Source organism: Cebus imitator, unplaced genomic scaffold (assembly GCF_001604975.1).
Source record: "Cebus imitator isolate Cc_AM_T3 unplaced genomic scaffold, Cebus_imitator-1.0 Scaffold642, whole genome shotgun sequence".
In the NCBI taxonomy this organism is placed as follows: Eukaryota; Metazoa; Chordata; class Mammalia; order Primates; family Cebidae; genus Cebus; species Cebus imitator.
This window is the reverse complement of record NW_016107957.1, coordinates 136,260-156,462: the sequence shown is the minus strand read 5'-3', so window position 1 is coordinate 156,462 and position 20,203 is coordinate 136,260. Positions and strand designations below refer to the sequence as shown.

At 38.6% G+C, this 20,203-nt stretch overlaps 2 protein-coding genes across 14 annotated transcripts in view; one reads left to right on the top strand and one right to left on the bottom strand.

Moving 5' to 3' along the window:
• The window catches only part of PLAGL1 (PLAG1 like zinc finger 1), a 67,659-nt gene extending 64,051 nt beyond the window's left edge, over window positions 1-3,608 (top strand). For all 13 annotated transcript variants that reach the window (XM_017517730.2, XM_017517734.1, XM_017517739.1 and 10 more), the window contains one exon: window positions 1,245-3,608. In XM_017517730.2, the coding sequence (XP_017373219.1) occupies window positions 1,245-2,484 (1,240 nt within the window). In that variant the 3' untranslated portion in view covers window positions 2,485-3,608. The remainder of the gene's footprint in view (window positions 1-1,244) is intronic.
• A 1,900-nt stretch (window positions 3,609-5,508) lies between these two features.
• The window catches only part of ZC2HC1B (zinc finger C2HC-type containing 1B), a 66,122-nt gene continuing 51,427 nt past the window's right edge, over window positions 5,509-20,203 (bottom strand). Inside the window, exons 7-8 of the mRNA XM_017517742.1 lie at window positions 6,112-6,196; window positions 5,509-5,704 (exon numbers count right to left, since the gene is read on the bottom strand). Coding sequence (XP_017373231.1) covers window positions 6,126-6,196 — 71 coding nt within the window. The 3' untranslated portion in view covers window positions 5,509-5,704; window positions 6,112-6,125. The remainder of the gene's footprint in view (window positions 5,705-6,111; window positions 6,197-20,203) is intronic.

The following is a 20,203-nucleotide window of genomic DNA, read 5'->3' as shown; positions in this document are numbered from 1 at the left end:
AGCCAACGTTGAGTTTAGATGTTAGCAGGTCAGTGGAACTATGAAAGAGATGGAATTGTGATGGCTTTCCATAACTAATTTCTGCTTTACAAATATAGAAGAGCTACTTTGAAATTCCAAATTCACTAAACAGACTACTTGTCCCTGAAGTCCTTGCTGAAGGAAAACTTACAACTCTTAGGAGTAGCAGCTTAGTCGTTAAAGAAAAAAGTCTGTTTGAATTTCGTCAATTAAATTACCAGTGACCTTCAAGAAGTGAGTTGAAGGTGTCTTCGAGGGAAAATTTGAGGTAATGGAGACTGGTAGTAACATTGGAAATGAGAGCTGATAGGCAAGCATTGAATGAAGAAAATCAAGACAGTGGTGAGATCTCATGGTGGGCAGAGGCTGGGGCTGAGAGCACAGGCAGTGGGCTGAAGTTCGGGGTCCTATTAGACACTTTTCTTAAGGATAGGTTTTTAAAGAGTCTCCTAAGAGTTATATGTCCATGGCCTGAACTTTTTGTCACAATCAATAGAAACATCAGAACTAGAAACAATAACCCAAAACTGGGGCGTTACACAGTTCTGGGTAGCAGGCAAATTGAGTCACTTGAATTTCCAAAGCATATAAAAGACCCCTTTAACCCCTTTCTGAAAAAGATTTTTCATGGTCACATATTTTTAAATACTTGCATACTTTGTTTAGAAATCTGTATACATTAAGAAAACATGTTCTCTTAAAGAATATTCTGGCCAGGCACGGTGACTTGTGTCTGTAGTCCCAACACTTTGGGAGGCCAAGGCAGGAGGGTCAATTGAGCCCAGGAGTTTGAGACCAGCATAGGCATATTGAGACATTGTCTCTACAAAAAAATTAAGGAATGGAAAAAAAAAAAAATTAGCCAGGCCTGGTGGTGTGTGACTGTTGCCCCAGCTACTTGAGAGGCGAAGGTGGGAAGATTGCTTGAGCTCAGGAGGTTGAAGTGGCAGTGAGCCATGATGCACCACTGCACTCCAGCGTGGAAAAGAGTCAGATCCTGTCTCCAAAAACGTTTTATAGGTGCAAAAGAAGCATTATGTCTTTAGATGGCTTGCTTTTTTTAATCATGAAAGTTTATATATTTGGAAAATATAGAAAAGAATTTTGAAAATTATACCAAGACCCAGAGAAAACTATCAACACTTAGATATAATAGTGTTTCTACACCTTTCTTCATCCCTTAAAACAGCTCTCTATTGCGAAATTTCTCCTTCTGCTTCTAGGCACATGGCGACCCATTCTCCTCAGAAATCTCACCGGTGCGTTTACTGTGGGAAGACATTCAACCGGAAAGACCACCTGAAAAACCACCTCCAGACCCACGACCCCAACAAAATGGCCTATGGGTGTGATGAGTGCGGGAAGAAGTATCACACCCTGCTGGGCTATAAGAGGCACCTGGCCCTGCATGCGGCCAGCAGTGGCGACCTCACCTGTGGGGTCTGTGCCCTGGAGCTAGGGAGCACCGAGGTGCTGCTGGATCACCTCAAATCCCATGGAGAAGAGAAGCCCCCTAGTGGAACCAAGGAAAAGAAGCACCAATGCGACCACTGCGAAAGATGCTTCTACACCCGGAAGGATGTGCGACGCCACTTGGTGGTCCACACAGGATGCAAGGACTTCCTGTGCCAGTTCTGTGCCCAGAGATTTGGGCGCAAGGATCACCTCACCCGGCATACCAAGAAGACCCACTCACAGGAGCTGATGAAAGAGAGCCTGCAGAACGGAGACCTTCTGAGCACCTTCCATACCATCTCGCCTTCATTCCAACTGAAGGCTGCTGCCTTGTCTCCTTTCTCTTTAGGAGCTTCTGCCCAGAACGGGCTTGCAAGTAGCTTGCCACCTGAGGTCCATAGCCTCACCTTTGGGCCCCCAGAACAAGCTGCCCAGCCTATGCAGCCGCTGCCAGAGTCCCTGGCCTCCCTCCATCCCTCGGTAGCCCCTGGCTCTCCTCCACCTCCCCTTCCCAATCACAAGTATGCCACCACTTCTACCTCATATGCCCCACTTGCAAGCCTGCCCCTCAAGGCAGATACTAAAGGTTTTTGCAATATCAGTTTGTTTGAGGACTTGCCTCTGCAAGAGCCTCAGTCACCTCAAAAGCTCAACCCAGGTTTTGATCTGGCTAAGGGCAATGCTGGTAAAATAAGCCTGCCCAAGGAGCTGCCTGCAGATGCTGTGAACCTAACAATACCTGCCTCTCTGGACCTGTCCCCACTGTTGAGCTTCTGGCAGCTGCCCCCGCCTGCTACCCAAAATACCTTTGGGAATAGCACTCTCCCCCTGGGGCCTGGGGAATCTCTGCCCCACAGATTAAGTTGTCTGGGGCAGCAGCAGCAGGAACCCCAAATTGCTGTGGGCACTGTGAGCCTGGGTCAGCTCCCCCTGCCCCCCATCCCCCATGTGTTCTCAGCTGGCACTGGCTCTGCCATCCTGCCTCATTTCCATCATGCATTCAGATAACTGATTTCTAAAGTGTATTTTTCGTATTCTGGAAGTTGTTTTGAGAAGCGTTTTAAATGTCAGTTACAACATGAGAAAGATTTGGAAAACAGGACTGGGACTATGGCTTATTCAGTGATGACTGGCTTGAGATGAGAGAATTCTCAAACTGCATGTATTGTGCCAATCTGTCTTGAGTGTTCATGCTTTGTACCAAATTTAACGAATGCGTGTTCTGTAATCAAACTGCAAATATTGTCATAACCAACATCCAAAATGACGGCTGCTATATATAAGTGTTTGTCATATGGAATTTATTGTAAGCCATGCTCATCATAATGTTAACTAAATAACTTTGTGTGGCACTGCCTAGTAAGGGAACTATGGAAAGGTGTGGATTTCTCCAAATTGGGAGAATTTTAAAAATAAGAAAATAACCTTTATATGGCATATTATAACTAGGCTGTGTATTTCTTTTCAGGGATTTTTCTACCTTCAGGGTTGGATGTAGTTTAGTTACTATTACCATAGCCAACCTGTAGTTTTGCATATACAATTTCTTGTGGAGCAATAGAGTTCTCCATTTTACAGAAGCATTTTAAATGTAGTCTGAATATTTTTCACAAGATGCTGCAATGTGAGTTATCACTTCATTTATCTTAAAGACTAAACTGGTTGTCAGTTACATCTGACAGAAAAAAAAAAATCACTGTGTAACCAGGTTAAGTGGTAAAATAATCCAGGCGTCAGTCAAAGGCATTTTGCTGACTATAATATTGATTATATTTTTAACAGGAATTTAAGAAAATATTACTGGAATTAAATATATATATATATATATATTAAGAATTTTCTTTGCTCTGTCTAGCTTAAACTACTACTCAAGCTGCCTAAGTTCTTAAGTATTGTTTTTAATCACCAATAAATAAGTGCTTTTGTAATTCATCAGTTTAAGTCATTATTAGCTTTTATTCAAAGAAGATTATGTTTTACAATGTAACTATAATCTCTTTAATTTGCTATCGTATTAATGAGTTTTAAAGATGTAACACTTAACCTTTTTTAAAGCTCCATTATCTTTTGTTTTTAGAGGCTTTTTCCATAAACATATATCTTGCATTTAATAAAGTTTTCAAATCGTGCAATTTGGCTTGACTAATTAATTTCTCATACAGCTCCACCTGTGTCAACATGAACTGCATACACTTAGATCAAGATAGAAAACACTTCCGGCTCCGAGCTGGCTCCCTCACTCCCCCTCCTGGTCATTACTACCCCCATGGAAACTACTGTTCTGACCTCTACTGAGCATCTATTAGGAACTTTACTTTTTTTGAGTAAAATAATAATTATGAGTTAAAAGATACAAGTTTATATGCTTCAGTTAAATTCATAGCACTAAGATCTTATTTCTAAAAACTATTTTAAATCATTCTTTAATGCGACATCATTTATTTCGAATGTATAGATTAGAATATGTCTACCAGAGGAGTTTAGTCTAATTTGGGCTGTGATGATCCACTTTTACATGGTGTTTACCATTAATTTCTAGCCAAATTAGAAATTTACTTATTTCTTATTGGGATTTCCTTAAAGTATTGTGCCCCTTATATCTGACACACCTGTTTCTTTTTGTTTTACCCCAAAATAGGTTGAGGGTAGGTAAAGAAAGGAAAGACAAGCTTGTTTGTCTATCCAAGAAGCCCATTGGTCAAATGCGAGAAACCCTGACCCACCCACAGTCCTTAACAATGATGCTGATGACAGTGTAAGGGGCAAACAGCTACCCAGGGTTGGCACTGAGAAGGAAGCTTAATCTGTGAGACCCAGCTGCCAGACAGACTTGGGTCTTTAAACTACAGTGGAACCTGTAGGGAGGAAATGAGACAAAGTGATACATAAATTATTCCATTAGAAGGAGTCCACTGCTCTGGGATGTTTAAGTCGGTTCCCATATCCCCTCTCTTTGTTCTCAGATGGAAAGCAATCTCCTAGGGCACAAGGGGAAAGACGAGTAGCTCATCTCAACTAAAACCTCCCAAGATCCATTTCTAGAAGCTTCCACAGATACTTTTACATGGCTTACTACTGTCACCTGTCAGTTCCACAACACATACTTGATTTTCCTGAACACAGAACATAGCATTTGGAGTTTAGTCCCCAAATTACAGACCATAAGAATTTCAGATATTCTACTTAAATTTGGACAGAAATAAATGGTTTAATTGTTCTAATTAAAATTTTATGAGGTTAAGAAAAAGTTCTTGAATTTAAAAGTACGAGTTAAGTATAACTAACTCTACAAAAAGAGGTCTATTGACCCTTAAGATTGCAAAGAGGCTGGGCACAGTGGCTCACGCTGGTAATCCCAGCACCTTGGGAGGCCAAGGTAAGCAGATGGCTTGAGCTCAAGAGTTCAAGACTAGCCTGGCCAACAATGAAACCCCATGTCTACAAAAAATATTTAAAAATTAGCCGGTTGTGATGGTGCAAGCCTGTGTGTTCCCAGCTACCTGGGAGGCTGAGGTGGGAGGTATTGCTTGAGCCGAGATCGCTCCACTTGACTCCAACTTGGGTGACAGAGTGAGATCCTGTCTCCAAAAAAAAAAAAAAGACTGCAAAGAGAAGGGAGAGTCACCTCCCAACAGAGCAGGGCTCTGTATAATTCAATGCTAAAGAAATGAACAGATGGCTTCTGCTTTAGCCATGATAAATAAATGGCTTGAGGCCACTGAGAACATTCTTTCCACAGGATGGAAGATTTCTCATCCAGTGTTTCCCCCTAAACATGGTCTGTGACTGGTATATGTAAGACAATTCTACACAGTATATACATAAACATTTAAGCATCATAACTACAATACTAGATGCCAATATATGCAAAATGAAGCTAGTTAAAAAAAGATTTTCCTAGTAAATAATGTTAGTACTCCAATTACTAGTCTACTAAAAAGGTTCTAATGTCAAAGCAACATTGTCTTTAAAAACCCATCAAATGTCCAATTAAAAAACTTCAAGTGAATTTGAATAATGCATTATACGATCGATGTGTTTAGTGGTTTTGTTTTGAATATTTCAAAGGGAGTAAATAAAAATTTGAAGCTAGTTTTACTTGTTCTAAGTGATGCTTCAAGAAGAATCAAGGGTGTATAAACAGACATCACATCTACATTCCTTCCCCTTAGGTGGCATTCCTGGGTATGCAGCCATCCAGGCTGATGGGTTTCAGGGAGCAGCCCGTCTGAAAGCAGAAAGAAGAGGCGTTTATTTTAGAAAGTCATTGTTCCCACACTGAGAATGCTAAGTAACAACATAGCGTTCTTTAGACATTTGTTCTGCAAATAATTCACACTCTCAGGGGACTGTGTTTTTGAGAGTAAGGTGCTTGGAAAAAGGGACAAGGCAGTAACCTGCCAGGTCAAAAGTGAGGGATCATTCCCTTTCCTATTAAGTTGTGAATCAAAAACTGAATATCCTCTTCAAACTGTGTGTTTAACAGAAGAGTCAGTTTCAAGAGCATACATTTTGTTAACTCAACTCAGAGTTTGCCCAAATGTTTCTTCAGTCTGCCTGCTATGCATCCATTCTCTTAAAAGTCATTAACTGGTCAGCAACATCTGGATTAAAGGTGATATATTTTTTTCTTACCTGGCTTCTAGGAGTTAATCTTTTTTAGAAGATTTACTTAATCCTTGTCTGAGTTTTGCTCCAGAAGCAGGGTCCATAGCTAATCCTTTGCAAACATAAACAGATTTGTTATTATGTCAAAGCAGAACATTACCAAGAAAAAAAGACATGATTGTGAAATCCCCACATGGGTTCAAGTTTCGATTTTTTTTCTTTTTGGTGGGCGGTAGGGGAGTGTGATGGGAGGACAGTGAGGGTGGGGAGGCTATAGACAAATACCCACTCTCTGGCCTGAACCAAAGAAAAACAGGGGTTGCCTCAGGTGCTTTCTCTCCTCTGCCCCTACCCTCTGTTTGCTCAAGGACTTTGGACTGCACCTCAGGTGACCCACCCTTTATACACCAGGACTCTCGACATCCCCTCTGCTACTGCCCCAGCTTTCAAAATGGACCCTGATATTTTGTATCTTCAAATTCTTTGCTAGTTCTCATACGAGAAGATTTTGCTAAGCCTTATGGAAGCTTAAGCTGCCTTCCCTGCTTGGGGTTATTTACGTCATAAATGGATTCATTCCACAAACAGTATTCTTTCCCTTGAGCCCAGCGGCACTGTCACGTATGGAGAGACACAAGTTTATGTGTGGCACACCATAGCTTGGTTTAGTTTTGCCACATTGTAGGGGAAAGGATTCTCAGAGGTTCTTTTTTTGGTAAAAAATAGAAAAGGAATACATTTCCTCTGTCCTTTCTACTCAATGTTTTATGAAGGAGCAATAACAAGGAAATTGTGAATTAAGCTTTCAAAGGACATAGGAATAGAAAGAGCTTTCAGCGTTAGTTTTACTGAAACATAAACAGATTTTACTTCTGCCAAAGAATCCACAACTGACACTTTCTTGCACGGTAGATTTGCTACACAACTAAATTAGGTAAAGAATGGAATGCTGGTGCAGGTAAGATGTTTAACTTGATACAAACCCACGGGCTCTGTAAGTAAAGTAGAGCTCTTACCAGCAAAACTGTACAAATGCAGTCCACTGCTAAATATACAAAGCAATGCAGGTCTAAATCCCAGAACTACGTGCTCATAGTAACATTAGTCTCTGTACAAAGATCTGGGAGAAGCAGCTTCTTGGCAGTACCTTCCAGTACATTCATCAGTCATACAAACAAAAGCCTCCAGAAAACAGCCACCGGTATATATTTGCTGACTAGGCTATACATTCATTTCCCAACTGAACATTAGAATCTTTTAGGAATGTAAGAAGAGCCACATCTTTTTCTAAAACCATTCCAAATATGTATCAACAGCCTTAATATTTATATTTTTGGACCCATTTATTCCAAAGCATATAGAGCTTTGGCAAAAAGCTCCACCCCTCCTATTAAGTTGCTCATCTATGTTGCTTAACCTCTCTGTGCTTTCCTCATCTGTAAAATAGAGATATAAAGAACAGACCTCCTCATGCTATTGCGAGAATTAAATGAGTTCACATGCAAAGGGTTTGGAAGAGTGTTCAATGTAAGTGGGAGCTACTGTCCATGAACAAGACTTATTCAATATAGCAAACAATTAGAGGCACTCTACTTGCTCACCATCAGGAAATCAACTAAATGATTTATGTTGTATTCCTGTGATATGATACTATGTTTCCAAAGAAACTCTTCTGCCATAGGAAAATATTCAAAGTGGGATAGGTGAAAAAAAAATCAGGATGTGTAACTGTACAGAGACCATGATTCTAGGTTTGACAAAAGAAAAACAGAGAAGGAAGAGTATGAAAAGAAAACAAAAATCAATAGTGGTTACGTTAAGGTGGTGGAATTATGATCTTTAAAAATTCTTTTCCCTCCATTTTCCAGTATCTTCTACAATAAGCATGAATTTCTTATATTGTTTTCAAAATGCTATTTCTCAAAAGAAATTTTAGGCAGGCTAAAGTGGCTAGAAACAAAAAGTCCCCGCCAGGCGCGGTGGCTCTTGCTTGTAATCCCAGGCATAGGTGGGTGGATCACCTGAGGTCAGGAGTTCGAGACCAGCCTGGCCAACATGGTGAAACCCCGTCTCTTCTGAAAACACAAAAATTAGCCAGGTGGTGGTGGTCGCCTATAATTCCAGCTACTCAGGAGGCTGAGGCAGGAGAATTACTTGAACCCAGGAGACAGAGGCTGCAGTGAGCTGAGATTATCCCATTGCACTCCAGCCTGCGCAATAGACCAAGGCTCCAAAAAAAGAAAACAAACAAACAAAAAAACAAGTCCTAGGCCATCATAACTGCATAGTGCATACAATTAATTGCCTGACTTATACAGACACAAGTACCAGAGAATGTGGTACCAGTGTCAGTGTAAATGACATGAAATCTGAGTGCCTCACCTCATGTTTACAACCCTACTTGCTCTAGTGCCAGCCCTCTAATCAAACTTTATCCCTATTTACTCCCCAACCCCTTCTTACGCTTTTGCCAAATGGATCACTTGTTTTCAGAGTATGTCCTCTGCATTCTCATTTTCATATCCTTGTTCATTCCATCTTCACCTTTTCTCTGCTAGTCAAAATCTAGCTGATTCTGAAAGCTCATTCCAAATGCCTCCACCTCCATGAAGCATCCTATCTCTCAGAATGTTACCTCCTCTGTAAAGACTTCTGGGCAAAGCTGATCTTGTTCTTGTGTTCTCTGAGGACTGTTTATATCTCACAGTTAAATATTAGATATAATTATTGGCTGTCCCTTGCCCTAGACGTATAAGGATCCATAAGCATAAAAAACAACCATGCGCAATACTTATGTGCTCAATGAATAAAGTCTTGTACTCACTCACGGCAATTGCTTAATTGGCATAATAACTTCATTTAATACCAGTTGTTCTTTTGTATTAGAAGTTTTCCTGTGCATGCTATATCTTCTCATAAGACTCTGGGATCAATAAGGCTGGTGACTTGTACACACATGTATCTCCTCTGGCATGAATTTTCAAAGGGTTATATGTGGGAGGTACTAAATGCTTATTTTACTCAAGAGAGTTGAAGAATGAAAGCCAGAATTTTAGGAGGCTAACTGCCATCTAGGTGAAAGACAACAACTGGATTTATAATATATGACATAATATATGATACCATAAATAGACACTATTTAATACAAGGGTGGCAGCTCACACGTGTAATGCCATCACTTTGGAGGCCAAGGCAGGAGGATTGCTTGAGCCTAGGCGTTTAAGACCAGTTTGGGAAACATAGTGATACCTCACTTCTACAAATGAAAAAATGATCTGTTTATGGTGGTGCATGCCTGAGGTCTCATATACTCAGGAGGCTGAGGTGAGAGGATCACTTGCACCTGGGAAGTCAGGGCTATAGTGACCTATGATCGAGCCACTGCACTCCAGCCTAGGCAACAGAGTCAGACCCTGTTTCAGGAAAAAAAAAAAAAAAAGTGACACCAAGTGACCTAAACTACTAATTGTCAATCTGAGTATATTACTAGCAATAGCAAAAAAACTCCCAATAACAACAATTTTTAAAGACCTTTATTTTTATGGGAATAGCACTGTATAATGAAAAGAAAAAAAAAAAAGACCCTCATGAGCTGCCCTGCCCCCTGTCACAGAAACCCATGCAAACCCTCATTCGGCCTGAAGACAGGCCCACCCACCCTGCTGGCACCAATAGACATTGACTTGGGGGATGGAGACTGAGCAGCCCTGACCACCACAGTCTGTGCTTGTGCCCACCATTGGGAGGCTGATGACAGGCTTGATCCATCTGGAATCATGCCCATCAGCGCATCTGTGCATTTTTGGGGCCTGGGGATCAACTCACCCTACCTGTGATCAGCTTCTACCCACTCGTACTAGGTTCCTGAGGAAAAGTCTGCTCAGCCTATTGGCACCTGCATACCTCATCCATGAACTTGGAGACTGACCCTCCCTGCTCAGCACTACTAGCATCTGCAGCATACACATACTCCTCCTGGGAGACTAAGGATGGGTCTGCCCAGTTTACTACTGCCACAACTAGTGCCCTATGGATGACGCTTAGGAGCCAGAGGGTTGGTCTACCATCATTAATGCTATTGCCAACCCCATGAATGCCACTCAGGAATCTGAGGACCCACCCATCATGGCCACTGCTAGCACCTGAGCAAGCCATTTGGAGGTCCAAAGATTGGTCTGCCTGGAACTGCTAGTACCAGTGCTCATGTATGCCACCTGGGGGCCCAAGGACAGGCAGGCTCAGACTACTGCTGCCACCACTGAGGCCTGAAAACTAGCCCACCTGGTGTCCCCATCCCCAGCAAAGCCTCATCACAGCTTCCAATAACAACTGCAGTTTAAGTCACTAAGAAATTCACAGACACCACTGATATTTAGTACAGGCAAGAAATCATATGGAGAGACAATTACTGCATGCTCCCAAAATCAAAGCTAAAGTGCCCTACGCAACTAACACTATAGATACATATGCAGGAAGAAGTCTTTCCCTATGAAAGTCAATTCAAAAATTAGAAGAAGTGACTATTACACCAGATGCATAGATAGTGGCATAAGAACACAAGAAACATAAAAATGCAAGAAAATGTGACACCTCCAAAGGAACACAATTCTCCAACAACAGAGTCCAACAAAAAAAAATATGAAATGCCAGAAAAGGAATTCAAAATCATCATAATAATAAAGCTTATTGAAAGAGAGGGAGGATGGCAGATAAGAGACAGGGCTGATGTTCAGCTCCCATTTGGAAGGACAGAACAATGTTTGGAGACTCACTCTGTGGACTTTTGCTTCATGAACCATTGCAGGAGCATACCAGGAAAAAGAAAAAAAAATCACAGATTCTTTGAAAGAATTGGCAGGCTGTTGCAAATTCTGTGAGACAGGTGAAAAATCTTTAAGTTCCCAAAGTGTGAGCAGGGAACACCTGCCTCCAAACACACATCCCCACTGAGGAACCTGAAAATCCAGATTATGGGAGAAGAATTTAGCCTTACCTAGAGCTGAAATGTATTTAGTGTAAAATGTAAAAGTGGAAACAACAGTAGGATGAGCCTTGGCACTCCCATTCTCCAACTCAAGCCCAGGGAAGCCATTTCTTACTCTATCTCACAGGGGCCCTCAGGGAAGGCAACCGGCAGAACTTGAGAGGGGTCACAGGAGAAAGAAGCTTCCAAATGAACTTTTTAATAATTTTGACTGGGTGCAAACCCTCTTGAGAAGAATCTGGGGACAAATGGGAACTGTTGCGGAAAAGACAGTAGAGACATGACTGGTGGTGTGGCACATTGGCAAAGGTGTGACCTGAAAGGAGTGATTGCTTCCTCAGTGGACATACTTACAGCCTGGGACTAGGTCTAAGTCCCAGGCTACAAGCTGCATAGAGATAAACTCAGCACTGTTAGCGAGGCATGGTGGGAGTGAGACTGGCCTTGCCAACTGTGTAGGAGCTGGGTGAGGCCTGTTGCTACCAGCTTTCCCCCACTTCCCTGGTGACAGAGGCAGCCATAATTCTTTCTGGAACATAACTCCATTGGCCCAAGAACCACCCTCTGATCCCCCACAGTGGTCACAAGAAGCCCCACCCAAGGAGAGTCTGAGCTCAAACCCACCTAACCCTGCTCACACCTGATGGTATTTCTCTACTGGCCTGGTAGTGGATCACAAAATACCTAAACTTTTGGGAGCTTTATGATCCCATCCATAACTTGAGAAACTTGAATACTTATCCTGGCCAAATTAGAACAAGCTTATATCCCCCTTCTACTATTGCAGCTGGCACTCTCTCAAAAGCACCACCTCCTGGCTCAAGGTCAAGCAACTCAGAACATTATAGCAACTCATGACAGAACAACCCTGCTCTAACAAAGGAGAAAACAGATAATTCCACTGCCTGCAACATTATGGCTAGCCAGTGGTCCCGAGTCTGTCCACATGACAACTTTACCGCTAGCATAACCAGCATTTGAGAAAGGCAACACAGTAAACATATCTACAACCAAGGACTCTCACAGAGTCTACCTCACTCCCTTTCCACCTCCATCAGAAAAGATGCTGGTATCCACGGCTGGAAGACCTGAAGACAAATTGCATCATAGGACTCTTTGCAGACATTCCCCAGAACCAGCCAAGATCCTGGTAGCCTTGCTGGGTGGCTAGGCCTAGAAGAGCAATAAAAATCACTGTAATCTGGATCACAGAAAGCTCCATCCTTAGGGAAAGGGGGAGTGCACCACATCAAGGGGTCACCCTGCAGGACAAAAGAATCTGAACAGCAGCCTTGAGTTGCAGATTTTTCCACTGAAATAGTCTATCCAAATAAAAATAAATCAGAAAAGTAATTGTGGTAATATGACAAAACAAGGTTCTACAACAACCCCAAAAGACCACACTAGCTTCCCAGCAATGGATCCAAACCAAGAAGAAATACCTGAACTGCCAGATAAAGAATTCAGAAGGAGACTCCAGAGAAAGATAAAAGCCAACTTAAATAAATTTCAAAAACAATACAGAACATAGAGAAAAAGTACTCCAGAGGAAAAGATATCATAAAGAAAAACAATCACATTTTCTGGAAATGAAAGACACACTTAGAGAAATACAAGATGCACTGGAAAGATTCAATGATAGAATCAAACAACTAGAAGAAAGAACTTTAGAGCCTGAAGAAAAGGCTTTTGAATAATTAACTCAATGAGACAAAGAGAAAGAAAAAACATTTCTTTTAAATGATCAAAGCCCCTAAGAAATTAGAGATTATGTTAAACAGTCAAACCTAGAATAATTGGTATTCCTGAGGAATTAGAGAAATCTACAAGTTTGGAAGACATATTTGTGGGGATAATTGAGGAAAACTTCCCTGGCCTCACTAGAGATCTAGACATCAAAATACAAGAAGTTCAAAAAACACCTGGGAAATTCATTGCAAAAAGATCATAACCTAGGTAGACTTCAGGTTATCTAAAGTCAAGACAAAGGAGAGAATCTTAAGAGCTCTGAGGCAAAAGCATCAGGTAACCTATAAGAGAAAATCTATCAGATTAACAAAAGATTTCTCAGCAGAAACCCTATAAATCAGATGGGATTGGGGTACTATCTTTTGCCTTCTCAAACAAAATAATTGCCTGCAAAACTAAGCATCATAAATGAAGTAGAGATAAAGTATTTTTCAGACAAGCAAATGTTTAGAAGTCACCACCACGAAGCCAGCACTACAAGAACTGCTAAAAGGAGTTCTAAATCTTAAAACCTTGAAATATGCCAAAATATAAGCTCTTTAAAGCATAAATATCACAGGACCTGTGAAACAATAACAAAATGAAAAACAAAACAAACAACAAAAAAAGAACCCCCAAGTATTCAGGCAACAAATAGCATAATGAATAAAACAGTACCTCACATCTCAATAATAATGCTGAAAGTAAATGGCCTAAATGCTTCGCTTAAAAGGTAAAGAATGGCAAAGTGGACAAAAATCCACAAACCAGTATTTGTAGTCTTCAAGTGACTCAGCTAACACATAAGGACTCACATAAACTTAAAGTAAAGGAGTAGAAAAAGATATTCCATGCAAATGGAAACCAAAAGTGAGCAGGAATAGCTATTTTCATATCAAACAAAACAGCCACAACAGTTAAGAGAGACAAAGGACACATTATTATATAATTATACAAGGATCATTCCAACAGGAAAGTATTACAATCCTAAGAAAAGAGATGCAATACACTAATAGTGGGGACTTCAGCACTCTACTGACAGCACCCAACAGATCATGAAGACAGAAAAATCAACAAAGAAGCACTGGACTTAGTCACTTTAGACCAAATGGACCTTACAGATATTTACCCAATATTCTACCCCATAACTGCAGAATATACATTCTTCTTATCAGTGCATGAAACATTCTCCAAGATAGACAATACATTACATAACAAAACAAGGCCTCAGTACATTTTAGAAATTAAAATCATATTAAGTATATTCTCAGACCACAGTGGAATAAAACTAGAAAGTAATTCCAAAAGAAACTCTCAAAACTATACAAATAAATGAAAGTTAACCTGCTCCTGAATGATTTTTGGGTCAATGACAAAAATTAAGATAAAAATTTACATATTTGAAACAAAAGGAAATGGAGACACAACATAGCAAAAACATTGGCATACAGCAAAAGCAGTGTTAACATTAAACACCTACATTAAAAAAAGAGGCTGGGCACAGTAGCTGACACCTATAATCCCAGCACTTTGGGAGGCTAAGCTGGGTGGATCACCTGAGGTCAGGAACTTGAGACCAGCCTGGCCAATGTGGTGAAACCCTGTCTCTGCTAAAAATACAAAAATTAGCCGGGCATGGTGGCAGGCGCCTGTAATCCCAGATACTCAGGAGGCTGAGGCAGGAGAATTGCTTGAACCCAGGAGGCAGACCAGGAGGCAAAGTTTGCAGTGAGCCAAGATTGCACCACTGCATTCCAGCCTGGGTGACAGGGCAAGACTCCACCTCAAAAAATAAAATAAAATAAAATAAAATAAAATAAATAAAATAAAAAGAAAGATCCTGAATTAACAACATAATGTTACATGTCAAGAAACAAAAGCAACACCAAACCCAAAGCTAGCAGAAACAAAGAAATAACAAAGCTCAGAGCAGAACTAAATGAACTTCAGACCAAAAACCCAATAAAAAAGTTGAACAGAATGAAAAGTTGTTCATTTGAAGAAATAAACAAGATTGATAGACCATTAGGTCAACTAACCTAGGAAGGAAGAAAGAAGATTCAAATAAGCACAATCAGAGATGAAGAAGGAGACATTACAACTGATACTACAGAAATGCAAAAGATCATCAGAGACTACTCTGAATATTTATATGCTAACAAACTGAAATATCTAGAGGAAGTGGATAAATTTGTGGAATCTATACAGCCTCCCAAGATTGAACCAGGAAGAAACAGAAATTCTGAGCAGAACAATAACAAGTAGTGAGATTTAATTAGTAATCTTTAAAAATCTCCCCCAAATAATAACAACAACAACAACAACAACAACGACAACAAAAGAGCCCAGGATCAGACAGATTCACAGCAAAATTTTACGAGACATAAAAGAAGTGCTACCAATTCAACTGAAACTGTTCCAAAACACTGAAGAAGAGGGAATCTTCGCTAACTAATTCTACAAAGTATCACTTTGCTACCAACATCAGTAGAGAACACAACAAAAAAAGAAAATTACAGACTAATATCCTTGATGAACATAGGTGCAAAAATCCTTAACAAAATACAAGCAAACAAAATCAAACAGCACATCAAAAAAATAATACAATATAATTAAGTGGGTTTTATTTCAGGGATGCAAGGATGGTCAACATATGCATATCAATATATGTAATTTATCACATCAAGTGAATGAAAAACAAACAGCATATTATCTCAATAGATGTAGAAAAAGCATTTGATAAAATTCACCATCCTATCATGATAATAACCCTCAACAAACAAGGCATAGAAGAAACACACCTCAAAATAATAAAAGCCATATGCAACAAACCCACAGCCAATAACACACTGAATGGGAAAAAGTTGAAAGCAATTCCCCTAAGAACTAGAAGAAGACAAGGATGTCCATGTTCACCACTGCTATTCAGCACAGTTCTGGACATCCTAGCCAGAGCAATCAGACAAGAGAAAAAATAAAAGCCATCAAAATGGGAAAAGAGGAAGTCAGATTATCTGTTTGCTGATGAAATGAACTTATATCCAGAAAACCCTAAAGACTTCTTCCCAAAAGACTCCTAGATTTGGTAAATAAATTCAGTAAAGTTCCAGGATACAAAATCAACAAAAATCAGTAGCATTTCTACACACCAATAATAATCACACTAAGAACCAAATCAAAAGTCAATCCTATTTACAGTAGTTAAAAAGGAAAAGCCCTAGGAATATATTTAACCAAGAAGTGATAAATGTCTACAAAGAAAACTATAAAATACTGATGAAAGAGAGTTAAGAGGACACAAACAAATGGAAAAACATTCCGTTCTCATAGATTAGACGAAATCAATGTTGTTAAAAAGGCCATATTGCCCAAAGCAATCTATAGACTTAATACAATTCCTATTAAAATAATAATGACATTTTTCACAGAACTAGAAAAAAAATCCTAAAATTAACATGGAACTGAAAAGAACCTGAATAACCAAAGCAGTTCTAAGCAAAAAGAACAAAGCTGCAGGCATCACATTACCTAACTTCAAATTATACTACAAGTCTATAGTAATCAAACAGCATGATCTATTTGTCTATGTTTTTACTAGTACCATGATGTGCATGGTACTGGTATAAACATAGACAAATAGATCATGGTGTCTGATGCACATCATGGTACTGGTATAAACATAGACAAATAGATCAACAGAACAGAGTAGAGACCCCAGAAATAAAGCTACATACCTATAGGGAACTGATATTTGACAAAGTTGACAAAAACATACATCAGAGAAAGGACACCCTACTCAATAAAGGATGCTAGGAAATTTGAATAGCTACATGCAAAAGAATGAAACTGGATTTATCTGTCACCATACACAAAAATTAAGATGAGTTAAACACTGAAGTATATAATGTGAAACTAAAAATTCTAGAAGAAAACCTGGGAAAGTTCTTCTGGACATTGGCCTAGGCAAAGAATTTAAGACTAAGATTTCAAAGCAAATGCACCAATAACAAATATAGACAAACAGGACTTAATTAAACAAATGCTTCTGTAGAGCAAAAGAAATAATCAACACAATGAACAGACAACCTACAGAATGAGGGAAAATATTTGCAAACTATGCATCTGACAAGGGACTAATATCTAGAATCTACAAGGAATTCAAACAAGGTAACAACAAAAAAAAAACCAGTAGAAAGTGGGCAAAGAACATAGACATTTTTCAAAGTAAACATACAAATGCCCAACAAGCATATGAAAAAATATTCAGCATCACTAATCATCAGAGTAATGCAAATTTAAACCATAATGAGATATCATCTTATGCCAGTCAGAATGGCTACTAATAAAAAGGCAAAAAATAACAGATGTTGGCAAAGATGCAGAGAAAAGGGAACACTACCCAAAGGCATCTACCCAAAGGAAAAAAACCATTTTATCAAAAATATACATTCACTCACATTTATTACAGTACTAGCCACAATAGATAATCAACCTAAGTAACCATCAATGGATGACTGGATAAAGAAAATGTGATACACACACACACACACACACACACACACACACACCTGTGTGTGTGTATGTATATGTATATATACATATATGTGTATGTATATGTATATATATACACATATATATGTGTGTATGTATATGTGTATATATATACATATATATATGTGCATGTATATGTATATATGCCATGGAACACTATGTATCCATGAAAAAAATAAAATAATGTCTTTTACAGTTACATGAATGAATTTGGAAGCCATTATCTTAAGTAAAATAACTGAGAACAGAAAGCAAAATACAGCATGTTCTCACGTGTAAGTGAAAGATAAATAGTACGCACACATGGACATACAGGTTGGAATAACAAACATTGGAGACTTGGAAAAGTGGGAGGGTGGGAGATGAGTGAGAGATGAAAAATTACATAATGGGTACAATAAACACTATTCTGTGATGGTTACACCGAAAGCCCAGGCTCCAACACTAGGGAATATATCCATGTAACAAAGCTGTATTTGTACTCCCTAAATCTATTTTACATGAATAAACAAGGTCACTATATAAGGATAAAGGGTTCAATTCAGCAAGAAGATACAACAATTCTAAATATACGTTGAACTTAACACCAGAGCATCCAGTTATATACAGCAAATATTATTAGCTTTAAAGGGAGGGATAGACTCCAATACAATAATAGTTCAAGACTCCAACACCCTACTCTCCATATTAGACAGATCATCAAGACAGAAAATCATCAGAGAAACATTATATTTAAACCACACTTCAGATCAATGTACCTAAAAGATATGCATGGAATATTTTATCCAGTAGAGACAGAATATACATTCTTCTTATCAACACATGGAACATTCTCCAGTATAAACCATGTGCTAGGTCAAAAAGCAAGTCTAAATTTTTTTTTTTTAAATCAAAATCATATCGAGTACCTTCTCAGATCACTATGGGATAAAACTAGAATTCAGTAACAACAGGAACTTTGGAAACTACAAATATATGGAAACTAAATAACATGCTTAACAGCCATTGGGTCAGTGAAGAAGAAAGAAGGAAATAAATTATTGAAACAAATAATAATGGAAATACAACATGTCAAAACCCATGGGATGTAGCAAAAGAAATACTAAGAGGGAATTTCATAGCAAGACATGCCTATATTAAGAAGTAGAAAGATTTCAAATAACCAAGCTAATGATGCCTCTCAATAACTAGAAAAGGAAGAACAAACCAAATCTAAAATTAGCAAAGGAAAGAAACAACAAAGATCAGAGTAGAACTAAATGTAACAGAGACTAAAACAATTACAAAGGCCAATGAAATGAAGTTAGTTTTTTGTAAAGATAAACAAAATTGATAAATTGCTAGCTAGACCAAAAAAATAAAAGAGACAATGTGAATTAGCAAAATCACAAACAAACAGGGAGATATTACAACTGATACTACAGACATACAAGAAATCACCAGAGACTTATAAAGAACTATATGATAACAAATTGGAAAGGCGAGAGGAAATAGATAAATTCCTGGACACATACATCTACTAACAATGAATCAAGAAGAAAGAGAAAACCTGAACAGCCCAATAACAAGCAATGAGATTGAATCAGTAATAAAAAGTCTCCCAACAAAGAAAAACTCAGCACTGGATGGCTTTACTTCCAAATGCTATCAAACTTGTAAAGAAAAACTAACACCTATTCTTCTGAAACTATTTCAGAAAATTCCAAGAAGGAAATTCTTCCTAATTCATTCTGTGATGCTAGTATTACCCTGATACCAAAATCAGACAAGAACACAATGGAAATAGAAAACTACAGGCCAATACCCCTGATAAACACAGACACAAAAAAAGCTTCAATAAAATAGTAGCAAAGTGAATCCAACAGCACCATAAAAGGATAATACATCAGATGAAAGGATGGTTCAACACATGCAAGTCAATGAATGTGATACCTCACATTACCAGAATGAGGGACAAAAACAATATAATCATCTCAATAGACAGACAAAAGGCATTTTATAAAACTCAACTTCCCTTCATGTTAAAAACTCTCAAGAAATTAGGCATAGCAGAAACGTACCTCAACATAATAAAGGTCATATCTGACAAACACACAGGTAACATAATACTGAATATGGGAAAGCTGAAAGAACTGCAACAAGACACTGGAAACCCACTTCTGCCACTTGATTTTTATTATTTATTTAGAGATAGGGTCAAAACTTTTATTCAACATAGTACTGAAAGTCCTCACCAGAGCAATCAGGCAAGAGAAAGAAATGATAGTCATCTAAATTGGAATAGAGAAAGTCAAACTGTCCCTCTTTGCAGATCACATGGATGTGTGTGTGTGTGTGTGTGTGTGTGTATTATATATACATGGATATATATAAAATACATATATACCTATAAGTGTGTGTGTGTGTGTGTATATATATATACAATCTAAAGACTCCACTAAAAACACTCTTAGAACTAATATATGAATTTAGTAAAATTGCAGGATACAAAATCAGCAGCATTGCTATACACCAATAATAAATTGGCTAAAATAGAAAACAATCTCATTTACGATATTTACAAAAAATAAAATACTTAGAAATAAATTCAACCAAGAAAGTGAAAGACCTTTATGAGGCACCACTTCAAAAAACTGATGAAAGAATGTGAAGAAGACACAAATAAACAGAAAGATAACCCATGCTCATGACTCAGAAGAATTGATATTGTTAAAATGACCATACTACCCAAAGCAATCTGCAGATTCAATGCAATCCCTATCAAAACACCAATGACATTCTTCATATAAATTTTAAAAATGTTAAAATTTGTATAGAACCATAAAAGAGCCCAAATAGCTATAGTGTTCCTGAGTT